A 12368-nucleotide genomic window follows, 5' to 3' on the forward strand; every position below is an offset into this window, starting at 1 on the left:
TAATTAATTGGAAGGCACAGAATGCCCCTTTCTCTAAAGACCCCCAAGACTTAATTAACCTTTTAGAGACTGTTCTTTTCACAAACCAGCCCACCTTTGACGATTGCCAGCAACTCCTGGGCATCCTCTTCACCATTGAAGAGAGGGGACGGATCCTGGAACACGCCCGAAAGCTTGTCCCCGGGCCTACTGGAGACCCCCTGACTGATCCGGCTGTTATAACTGCTGCTTTCCCTTCTACCCGCCCCAACTGGGACTATAACGCGGCGGAAGGTAAGGAGAAGTCTCCGAGTTTATCGCCAGGCTCTGTTGGTGGGTCTCAAAGCAGCGGCAAGAAAGCCGACAAATATGGCCAAAGTCTATGATATACGACAGGGAGTGGACGAGAGTCTGGCTGCCTATTTAGAAAGGTTAATGACCGCCTTTAAACAATACACCCCGTATGATCCTGAGTCACCGATGATAACACAGGCGGTCATACTTGCCTACATAAACCAGGCAGCACCAGATATTAGAAAAAAGTTGCAGTCATTAGACAGACTAGGAGAAAGAAACCTCAGGGAGCTAGTAGCGGTGGCGAAAAAGGTATATAACAAGAGAGAGACAGAGGAGCAGAAGGAAGAAAGGAAAGAGAAACAAAGACAACAAAGAGAGGATAGACGAGATATGAGGCAGGAAAGGAATCTAACTAAACTGTTACAACAACAGCAGGCACAATTGGAGAGAGTCCTGTTGGCAACTGAGAAAGGAATTCTCCGAGGAGCCGGAACGCCCCGACCCAAGCCAAAACCCAAGGTAGGAAGAAACCAATGTGCGTATTGCAAGGAAGAAGGACACTGGGTCAGGAATTGCCCCAAGAAGAAAAAGGTACCCCATGTCCCAACCCTAGCAACCACTCTGGAAGAAGAAAGTGACTAGGGGGGACGGGGCTCAGCACCCCTCCCTGAGCCAGGGTAACCTTAAAGGTGGAGGGGAAGCCAATCCAATTTATGGTAGACACAGAGCTGAGAGTTCGGTCCTCCTGGCCCCTGCCGGACCCCTGTCCTCAAAACGAACCTGGGTACAGGGAGCCACAGGAACTAAGTCGTATTCATGGACTACTCAAAGAACTGTGGACTTAGGCATGGGGAAAGTAACCCATTCCTTCCTGGTGATACCAGAATGCCCATATCCCTTGCTTGGGAGAGATCTCCTGTCTAAAATGAGAGCTCAAATTCATTTCTCAGACGAGGGAGCTTGGCTAACGGACCAAAAAGGGAGGCCGATACAAGTACTCCTGACAACTGACCTAGTCGAGGAATACAGGCTCCGCCTAGAACCTGAGGCTCCCGGGCAAGAAATTCAGGCTTGGCTCCAAAAACTTCCCCTAGCTTGGGCAGAAACTGGGGGAATGGAACTAGCGAAGCATAGGCCTCCGGTCTATATAGAGATCAAATCAGATGCTGATCCAGTCAATGTCCGCCAGTACCCCATGTCCCTAGAAGTAAAGAAGGGAATAACACCTCATATAAGGAGGCTTCTGAGTTTGGGAGTTCTGCGACCAATTCAGTCCGCATGGAACACTCCTTTGTTGCCAGTCAAGAAACCCCACACAGGGGACTGCAGGCCAGTCCAGGACTTAAGGGAAGTGAACAAAAGAGTGGTGGATATTCACCCCACTGTGCCTAACCCATATACCCTGCTGAGCTCACTACCTCCAGACCGGCAGTGGTACTCTGTTCTGGACTTGAAGGATGCCTTTTTCAGCCTCCCTTTAGCCCCCAAGAGTCAACTGTATTTTGCCTTTGAGTGGCACGACCCTGAGATCAGGATCAGCGGGCAGCTGACATGGACTAGACTCCCTCAAGGGTTCAAAAATTCTCCAACCATATTTGATGAGGCTCTTCATGAAGATCTGGGTGAGTATCGCACCCAAAATCCAGACATCAGCTTGTTACAATATGTAGATGACTTGTTGATTGCTGCAGTCGACAGAGCAGCCTGCCTTAAAGGGACTGAGAACTTGCTGCTGACCCTAGGACGCCTAGGGTACCGAGCCTCGGCCAAAAAGGCCCAGATTTGTAAGAGGCAGGTCAGGTATCTGGGGTATGTCCTTAAGGAGGGTAAAAGATGGCTGTCGGACGCCAGGAAGGAGACGGTCTTGAAAATACCCGCTCCTACAACACCGAGACAGGTGAGAGTTTCTGGGGACAGCGGGATTCTGCCGCCTCTGGATTCCCGGATTCGCTGAACTGGCTAAGCCCCTATATGAGGTCACTAGAAACACAACAGATTTTGTCTGGACAGAGAGGGAACAACGAGCATTTGAGGAACTGAAACGGAAACTGCTGGAGGCCCCAGCACTTGGCCTACCAGACATCAACAAACCCTTCCACCTTTATGTGGATGAGAGTAGGGGCATTGCCAAAGGGGTCCTCACCCAGACCTTGGGACCCTGGAAAAGACCAGTGGCATATCTGTCAAAAAGGTTGGACCCAGTGGCTGCGGGGTGGCCTCCATGCCTAAGAATAATTGCGGCCGTAGCTCTGCTAGTTAAAGATGGAGACAAACTGACTCTTGGTCAGAGACTGACTATTGCAACCCTGCGTGCCCTGGAGGGAATCCTTAAACAGCCCCCAGATCGATGGATCAGTAATGCAAGGCTCACTCACTACCAGGCCCTCCTTCTTAACCCAGCCAGATTGACTTATCAAGTCCCAACAGCTCTGAACCCAGCCACCCTACTGCCTGATCCCGACCTGGAGGCTCCACTTCACGACTGTGCTTGGATCCTGGCTCAGGCACACTGCATACGCCCAGACCTGCGAGATGTCCCACTACCAGATGCAGAGGAAAACTGGTTCACGGATGGGAGCAGCTACATGCGTGATGGACAAAGGTATGGGGGGGCAGCAGTGACTACCAGTGAAACCGTCGTGTGGGCCACTGCATTGCTGCCAGGGACTTCAGCACAAAAGGCCGAATTAATAGCCTTAACAAACGCCCTCCAACTCGGGAAGGACAATGCATTTGCCACTGCACATATCCATGGGGCTATATACTTGGAGAGGGGGCTGTTAACAGCAGAGGGAAAGACTATTAAAAATAAACAAGAAATCTTAGAGCTACTAAAGGTCCTCTGGGCCCCCAAGAAACTAGCAATCATGCACTGCCCGGGGCACCAGAAAGGAGAAGCGCCGATTCAACGAGGAAACAATTTGGCTGACCAGACAGCCAGGCAGGTGGCCATGACGGCCACTATAGCTCCTATGCTTGTGGACCCTGGGGCCCGTGACCTTCCCCCTTTACCCCGGTACACGGATAAAGACAAGGCATGGGTGAGATCTCTACCCATGATGCACCTGGTAGAGGGATGGTGGTGGACAGCTGACAATAAGATCATTCTGCCTCAAGAACTGGGACAAACAATGCTCCGAAAAATACATCGGGCATCCCACCTGCGAATCAGAAAAATGCAAGATCTCCTCAGACACTCTGCAGTGAAAATTAAAGAGGGAAACCAGATTATAGAGGACATTGTGGCTAGTTGTCATGCTTGCCGCCTGACTAACACCAACCCACACCCTGCAAACCCAGGGAGTCGCCTCCGGGGCACCCAGCCAGGTACGTACTGGGAAGTGGACTTCACTGAAATCAAGACAGGAAAGTTTGGCTAAAAATATCTATTAGTCTTTATAGACACCTTCTCAGGATGAACTGAAGCGTACCCCACCAAATACGAAACTGCAAACGTGGTGGCTAAGAAGATACTGGAAGAAATTCTGCCCAGGTTTGGCTTTCCAGTTATGATAGGATCAGATAATGGTCCAGCCTTCATTTCCCAGGTAAGTCAGGGAGTAGCCACCGCATTGGGGACAGATTGGAAATTACACTGTGCTTATAGACCCCAAAGCTCAGGGCAAGCAGAAAGGATGAACAGGACACTAAAAGAGACCCTAACTAAATTGGCCTTGGAGACTGGCGGTGACTGGGTGACCCTTCTTCCCTTTGCCCTTTTTTGGGTTCGGAATTCCCCTTAGCAACTGGGATTAACACCCTTTGAAATCATGTATGGGTACCCACCTCCCATTATACCTAGTCTTCACACTGATTTAGTGACACAGTTGGAGGACCAGGACCTCCTGGATGCACTTCGCGGACTCCGCCAGGCCCATAAAGAAATATGGCCCAAGCTCCAGGCTATTTACCAGGCCGCTTCTCCTCCTACTCCCCACAGGTTCAGACCGGGAGACTGGGTCTTGATCCAAAGGCACCAGTGCAAGTCACTGGAGCCCAGGTGGAAAGGACCTTACATGGTGATCCTGACCACCCCGACAGCTCTGAAGGTGGACGGAGTCGCAGCCTGGGTCCATTACTCACACGCGCGACTGTTGACCCCTTCGCGCTTCCTGAGGAGTACCAAGGCGAGGCGTGGAAAGCTACTCAACATCCCTCTAATCCACTGAGGCTCAAATTACGCCATGCCAGGAAAAATGATCAGCCTCTACCTGATTCTCCTACTTCTGCCTGGTGCCACCACGGAGATCAGCCAACCTGATAATCCCCATACACCTTGGAACCAAACCTGGATCATCATCTCTGGAGGGTCCAACCCTGACAGGATAATTAGCAGAATCTCGTCTGTGGCCCCACGAGACACCTGGTTCCCCGATCTATATGCAGACCTTTGCGATCTAGGGGGGCGGATGTGGGGACCTTCTGGAAACGAACCTGACATTCTCCCAAACGGCAAGGAGCTCTCAGCATTCGCTGTAGGATGTGACACACCTGGAGGACGCACCAAAGCAAGGCAACTGCAATTTTATGTTTGTCCTGGCCACTCTATGACCAAAGAACGGCGTCAGAAATGCGGAGGAGAAGAAATACGCTTTCTGTGGCAGTTGGGGATGTGAGTCAACTGGATCAATAAGCTGGGACCCCCCGACAAAAGGAGACTTTATCACGGTACAGAGGGTAGGAGATATGTCCATTCCAGGGATTGGGTGGTGTGGAAATCAGCGCTGTGGAAATTGCTATGATATAGAACGCTTTTCCGCTTATGCTGGGGCTAGACGTGGTGGGCACTGCAACCCCCTAATCATTCGGTTTACAGAGGCCGGTAAGCAGGCAGATTGGACCAGTGGAAAGACATGGGGACTGCATTTACACCCAGGGTCAGGCCAGCTAACTTTTACCATAAAACGTACCCTCACACCAGTGGAAACAGTAGCAGTGGGACCCGACTGAGTACTTAACCCCACAGTAACACCAAGTCTAACCAAACCTGCCGTGATTTCTGCCAAAGGTCTAACTGTTGCACCTAAGAAACCTGCAGAACAGCTCCTCTCCCCTCCGATTCCATCGGATGAGAGTCCCCTGTACACCCTCCTTCAGAAATCTTTCTTGCTTTTGAATGCTTCCAAGCCTGAATTAACTGTTTCATGTTGGCTTTGTTACGATGCACGACCCCCTTTTTACGAGGGCACTGCAGTAGAGGGCAATTATACAATGACCAGCAAACCACAGGAATGCCGATGGCAGGCTAAGGCCTCACTAACTATCCAGCAGGTACAGGGCCAAGGCGTCTGCGTAGGGACAGTGCCAACCAAGTACCAGGCCCATTGTAATAATACCCGACCCCTCCCTGACCAGGACGTTTACCTGCAGCCTCCTGATAATACTTGGTGGGCATGTTCCACGGGACTAACTCCCTGTGCACATGTTCTGGTCCTCAATAGGACTAAGGGCTTTTGTATAATGATCCGGCTTCTGCCACGGTTGATATACTATTCTAAGGAAGAGCTAGAAAGTCTTGCCAGACCAGTAAGCCTCCACAGGTCAAAAAGAGAGCCCTTAACCGCCCTCACATTAAGCATACTGTTAGGGACCAGTATTGCTGGGCTAGGAACAGGGGCTGCCGCCTTGGTCCTACAACAACACTACTCTAGTTTACGTGAGTCTATAGATGAGGACATAGAAAAACTAGAATTTCAGATAACTCACCTCCAAGAGTCCCTGACCTCCCTAGCGGAAGTTGTCTTAAAAAATAGGAGAGGACTAGACTTAATATTCTTGAAAGAAAAAGGACTATGTACTGCTTTAGGTGAAGAATGTTGCTTCTATATAGACCACTCGGGAGTAATAAAGGACTCAGTAGCCAAGGTGCGAGAGGGCATAGCCCAACGAAAGAGGGAACGAGAGGCCAACCAGGGATGGTTCGAGGCCTGGTATTCTAAATCTCCCTGGTTCACTACCTTAATTTCCAGTATCCTTGGTCCCCTTATTCTTCTGATACTGCTGTTGATATTTGGGCCTTGTATTATAAACATGTTAGTACGGTTCATGAAACAAAGGTTGGGGACCATTCAACTCATGGTACAACGTGGCTATACACCTATTAGCCTCACTGAACCTTATACAGCATCAGAGGAGTTAGGACAAGAATCTTATGAGCTACTCGAGGCCCAAGCCTCCTTAGGACCATGAGAAGGGGGAAATGTGGAACCAAAATAAGACCAAAATGCTTTCACCCCAAAAACTAAAGGCCTAAGGCTGCTCCTTTTAGCTATAGGCCATAAGTTACTGGAATAGGCCAGAAGTTACTGAAACCATTCAGTCCAGATTCCAGAAACCAGGAAGTGTAAAAGTACAGAGTCACATGATAGTCAGGAGGTAATGGCTGCCGGACTATGGAATGTCCTCTCCCTGGCCCCCTAGGCAACTGCTTGACCATAGAATGTCCCAACCCTAGTTTCCATAGTGACTGTGTAATCACCAGATGCCCCCATCTGGGGGCAGCCAATGAAAAATGGTGGTGGGCAACTACTTCCTTAGAAGGAAAACTGAATTGTGATTTCTGGAATTCCTAGACACAAGCCAATCAGAATTGTACCCGTACTAGCACCCCTAAATGATGTAACCTTGTGATTTTTCCCTTTAAAAACTGAGCTTGCAGACAGGTGGGCACTTCCTCCAGCTTCCACTGCATTGGATCTGTTGGACGAAGTCCCTGCCTAGGCTTGTATTGCATTTGGATATCCACGATTAAACCTTGCTTTTGCATTCCGGCTTGCTCGTCCTTGGTGGTCTCTCTGGGGGTCGCGATCTGGGCACAACATTACCACATGACCATCTTCACTTTCCTGTGACAACAGGAAGCCATGTCTCCGCTTTCAAGAAGAATCTATCTGCAGGTTCAAAGAGAGAAAGAAGGGACTTGCCATCACAAATGGAGGGGAGACATGAAGGCCTGACAGAGTAGGAGCATTTGAGAAAACCTTTATACTCAATGTCCGTGTCTTATATAAAGCATAGACAGCTCAAATTAATAAGAGTAATTCTAAATCCAGTGCTCCTTGTGGTTTGGATCTTGAAATACATCTTTCTTTCTTTCTTTCTTTCTTTCTTTCTTTCTTTCTTTCTTTCTTTCTTTCTTTTTTTTTTTTCAAGATGAGGTTTCTCTGTGTAGTTTTGGTGCCCGTCCTGGATCTTGCTCTGTAGACCAGGCTGGCCTCAAATTCAGAGATCCACCTGGCTCTGCCTCCCACTGCTGGGATTAAAGACATGCGCCACCACCGCCTGGCTATTGAAATACTTCAATCAAAGTTTAATATGAGAAACAACCTAAAGCAGGCTTGGGAGGTGGTGGATAACACATGTGACAACTACCCACTCACCCCTAATCTGCATCCATCCTCAGGTTTGTTATACCCAGATTTCGAGGACCCCCATAAGATCAACATGGAGACTGAATCTCAAATGTAAAAGCAAAGAGACTTTATTTTCAAGCTCTGGTGCTTCATTTGTCTGTCCCACACAGCAATGAGAGCAGAGAGCTCCAAGCTCAGGTAGGGTGGAGTTTTTATCATAGCAGATGTTGGGGTGAGGGGATTTCCAGGGTTCAGGACCCTGATTGGCTGACAATTGTCTAGGGGTATCTGTAAAACAAAAATAGGTGTGTGCTAGACTCAAGGACATCTGGCCACCTTATCTAATGGTTGGAATGTTTGGGATGTTAGATATTTCCCCATCCCTGGGTGGATCCCTGGGTAGGGTCAGCTTATGGCTTTTCCTGGATCTGGGTGTCACCTGCCAGTAAGCCTGTCACAGAAGCTGTGTCTGGACCCCAAGCCTGTCATGGCAGCTGTGTGGTCAAACTGTTTTGGGGTCCCTCCACAATGTTGTCTGTGATGTAGAGAACACAACCTGAGAACCTCTCTCAATAAATTCATTCCTCCTCTAATGAGCCAATCAGCTAAGGAAATAGTCACTCCTTTAATCATGTCACCAACACAGAAACAGAAGAATAACTTCCACCAGAATCCAAAATGGCTTCCTTCCTCACCATTTATTTGCCTGCACTCCTATTCAGAATGAGAAAGAGATTAAATCATTCTTTGAACATTTGCCTGAGTATACCTTCATTTACAAAGTCATTTGTTAAATGGATTATACAAAAAGCTTTAACATCTCCTGCAGCCCCCCTCACTTCAACCTTTTTTTCATTTCCCAGAATGGCCTCTGGCCATGGGAAAGAGGATGAGAGAGTCCATTTCAGTACATTGTCTATTCTCCTTGATCACACAACCTTGCTGGGATTGCAGAGTATTTCAGTTTCCCAGATGTACAGCCATCTTATCTGGACACCAGATGTTTTATTTGAAAATTGTTACTAGAATATAAATGGAATGAAAACTAACCAGGTTGCTATAAATTCAAAGTAGGTAGCTTATTTCTTTGAGGAAATCTTTGGTGAGTGAACAAGCAGAGAAGTATTTTCTCCTAATGAAAACAGGTAACACATTGGCTCATTGCTCTGGGCACTCCATAAATATTAAATAGTAACAATAACCTCACCAAAGACTTGATTGTAATACCTCTGGCTTCTCCTGGCTTCGCATGGACAACAACTACCTACTCTGTCAAATGTCATAGGGTTTGTAGGAAGAAGACATATAAGCAGAGATTCTTATTCTGAACTTCCTAGAAAGTGTCTTTCTTCTCCATCAACTGCAGAAGTTTAGGGATTTATGTCTAGATAGCAATCATAAATGTAGCCACTTTTCCTATACTCTGCTCTTTGAAGAGGATAACTTATGCTCAGAAGTTTTTAAAGCAAAGTCCAACTGTAAGCATGGAACATCCTAGAAACTGTTTCCTTTTTATTTCAGTCTTCTGGAATTATCATGATGAAGTGTCATAGGCTGGGTGGCTGAAGCAGATCTTGGTTCTATCATAATTCTAGAAGTTGGTAATACGAATCTAGCAGGGTTGGATTCTTCTGACACCTTTCTCCTCTTGGCTGGTCAATTTCTTCTCTGTGTCTTCTGTGGTCATGCTCCGTGTGTGCCTATATCCTGGGCTCATATTCTTAGAGGGATTTCAGCGGGCTAGAGCACACCCTGAGGATCCTGTTTTAACTTAATTATCTCTCAAAGGGACCTGTTTTTGCATCCCATCCCTTTTGCATGTGCTGAGGATAAAGTTTCAGCACAGGAATGTGGGAGAGACAGTTCACCACAAATCAGAGTAACCAAAGGAGGCTTTGTACGCACCTGTTGCCAGTCCCTCATGTAATAGCTAAAGAAACTGGGTTCTGGACATGGAGCATCAGGTATAAGAGATTCTGCAGGGGCAGAATGATGTTGGAGCAGGACAAAAAGTCTCCTGCACTCCGGTCCACTCTTCTTTAAAAATTTAGAGAGACAAGTGGTTTCATGGAATCATTGTTTTACATCTGAGCTGTAATGTAAAAAGCACTGTTTTCATTGCAGTATCATTATTATGGATGGGGTGGAAAGAGATTCACACTGACACTGACTACTTTTAGTCTCAGATGTATTTGCACTTTCTCTTGTGAGCAAAACTAGGTGACTCCTCTTAACCTGTCCAGGGACGTGTGCATTCCAGGTGCCCTCAAGACAGCTCTCTGGAATCGAGAAGCAAATATTGGAATGTCTATATTAACACAGAGCAAGACATAAGTCACTGCAGATACTAAATATACAGACTGACAGTGGCTGGGTGTCATGTGGCACCGCAGAAAAAAGATGTTTTCTGAGAGCTACTTTCAAGTGTTGCCATGGATCACAATTTGTGTCATGTGTCTGGTTAAATGAATTTATGGTTTGTGTCATGCAGTATCAACTAAATTACCCCTCACAAAATGGACAAATGGTCCGAAAAGATTCTTTCAAAGAAAGTGCAGATTGGAAGTAGCATAAATAATAGAAGCACAAGTAAATGAGAAAATTGCTGAATGGAATTTTTATTCCAAGTGTACGCTCACTGAGCCACGCCATATGAAGTAAAATCAAGGGTGACCTAATTACATCTGACACACTGAATTACACTTCTCTTATGTTCTTCTCTTCTTCAAGTTGGTGGGGGTGGGGAGAGTAGCTCAGAGCATCCTGCATTACTGTTAAAAAAAAAAAAACCACATTTTAAAAATATTTAAACTATCTCCCTTTCATCATCTTTGTGACCAAGTATTCAGAATGCACTGGACGTGTCTCGTCATGTCCAGCAGAACACGGGCAAGCACACACAGTATGATGCCTCACTCACACTATTCCTTATTGATAGAGAAGTCCAGTATCTGTTTTAAAAAGTTTGGTGACGACCAGTCACAGCAATCTGGCAATGGTAGGAAATGTGTCTTCCATAGGAAGCTGCCATTTCTTCTAGAGCTTTCTGCCACATAGTAGCATATGTATGTTTTAGGATGCTGTGTTCCATGTTGTTTATAAGTTTTCAGTGACGTTTTACAAATCACACCTGCTGTGGATGATTGTTTGATAAACAAAACACCGATTGGCCAGTAGCCAGGCAGGAAGTATAGGCAGGACTAGAGAAAGAAAAAAGGAAAGGACAGGAAGGCAGGAGGGGGAGACACCAGCTGCAGTCCAGGGAGCATCATGTAGAGGCAGCAGGTAAAGCCATGGAACATGTGGCGACATATAGATTAACAAAATTGGGCTTAGTATAAGAGTAAGAGCTAGACAATGGTAGGCCTGAGCTAATGGCTGAGCAGTTTAAATAACATAAAAGTCTGTGTGTTTATTTTATAAGTGGGCTCCAGGACTGCTGGGGCTTGGCGGGAGCTGGAAAGAAACTCTCCAGCTACACACACTGACTTCGCAAAGTTAATACACGCATGTGTCCAACACCAGGATACAGGAACCAGGCATGAGGAAAGCACCGGGCACGCCTCGGGACTCCATCACCACCTACCTGGCATGGGTGAGAGCTGGCTTGCCTCCGACCCGAGAGCTTCTGAACTTCACGTGAATGGAGCATGCTTCCCAGAAGTGCTGAGTCATTTACAGTTCTCTCTACAGTCTGGATGCACATTGAGATCCATATTGAAAATATTCATGTGTCGTATGTTTGGAAAGATCATCTCCTTCCGTTCTAAGGTCTGCACTCCTGGCCACAGTCTTCTGTTCTCTCCATCACTAGAGCTTTCCTGCAGCCCCTCAGACCAGTGAACTCTTCCTTTTCCTTCTTCTTCAAAACTGCTTGGCGTGTTCTAGCTCCTTTCTACATACACATACATTTAAAATCAATGTAAGTTGAGGAAGGAGAATTGCCATGAGTTTGAGGCCATCCCGGGCTATAGTGTGGAACTCTGATTTTTCATTCATTAATTAAGAATAGATACAGTAATAATAAAATCATTTTATTAGTTTTTGACACCACCCCCTCCAAATTTAAACCCATTTAATGCATGGCTTAACTTTGGGAAAATGCTGGCACCTGCAGTTTTGGGTTATTCTGTCTGTGAGTGTGGGACAGTGCTCCATTTATTTAGATCAATAACCTCTAGCAGTAGTGAATTATGGGTTGTTTTTTTTTTAGTATAAAATATATTTTTTCATTTTCAAACTTTCCGTTAAATTTACCTTCAGATATTTGATGTTCTACATCACTATTGAAAATTACATCATTTAAAAAATATCACTTGCGCCAGGCGGTGGTGGCGCACGCCTTTAATCCCAGCACTCAGGAGGCAGAACCAGGCGGATCTCTGTGAGTTCAAGGCCAGCCTGGGCTACAGAGTGAGCTCCAGGACAGGCACTAAAGCTACACAGAGAAATACTGTCTCGAAAAAAAAAATCACTTGCTAATTATCTATCTGTTGCTGTTGCTTCCAAATGGTAACGCAAGCGAACAGATTTTTTTCCCACCCAGCTAGGCTGACGGAGTTGCTGAAGAAAAATTTGGGGCATCTTCCTGCACTCCGGTCTTGCTGAGTTTGGGATAGAACCATATCGTTTATAAACGGTTCTTTCCTCACATGTCTGCTCCTCTTGGCCCAGATGGAGACCTTCAGTTCAGGGTGAAACAGAAACAGTCACAGAAGGTTTTCGTGTCCTATTCCCCGT

The 12368-nt window shown here is 46.7% G+C and overlaps 1 protein-coding gene across 1 annotated transcript; it reads left to right on the forward strand.

The window, feature by feature from the left end:
- Positions 1-666: 666 nt before the first annotated feature.
- LOC114698178 lies at positions 667-4445 on the forward strand. Its single transcript, XM_028876710.1, is given in 4 exon segments — positions 667-795; positions 890-2175; positions 2177-3270; positions 3367-4445. Coding segments are annotated over 4 exon segments (3588 nt in total).
- The last annotated feature ends 7923 nt before the right edge of the window (positions 4446-12368 follow it).

This window comes from Peromyscus leucopus, chromosome 19 (assembly GCF_004664715.2).
Source record: "Peromyscus leucopus breed LL Stock chromosome 19, UCI_PerLeu_2.1, whole genome shotgun sequence".
Lineage (NCBI taxonomy): Eukaryota > Metazoa > Chordata > Mammalia > Rodentia > Cricetidae > Peromyscus > Peromyscus leucopus.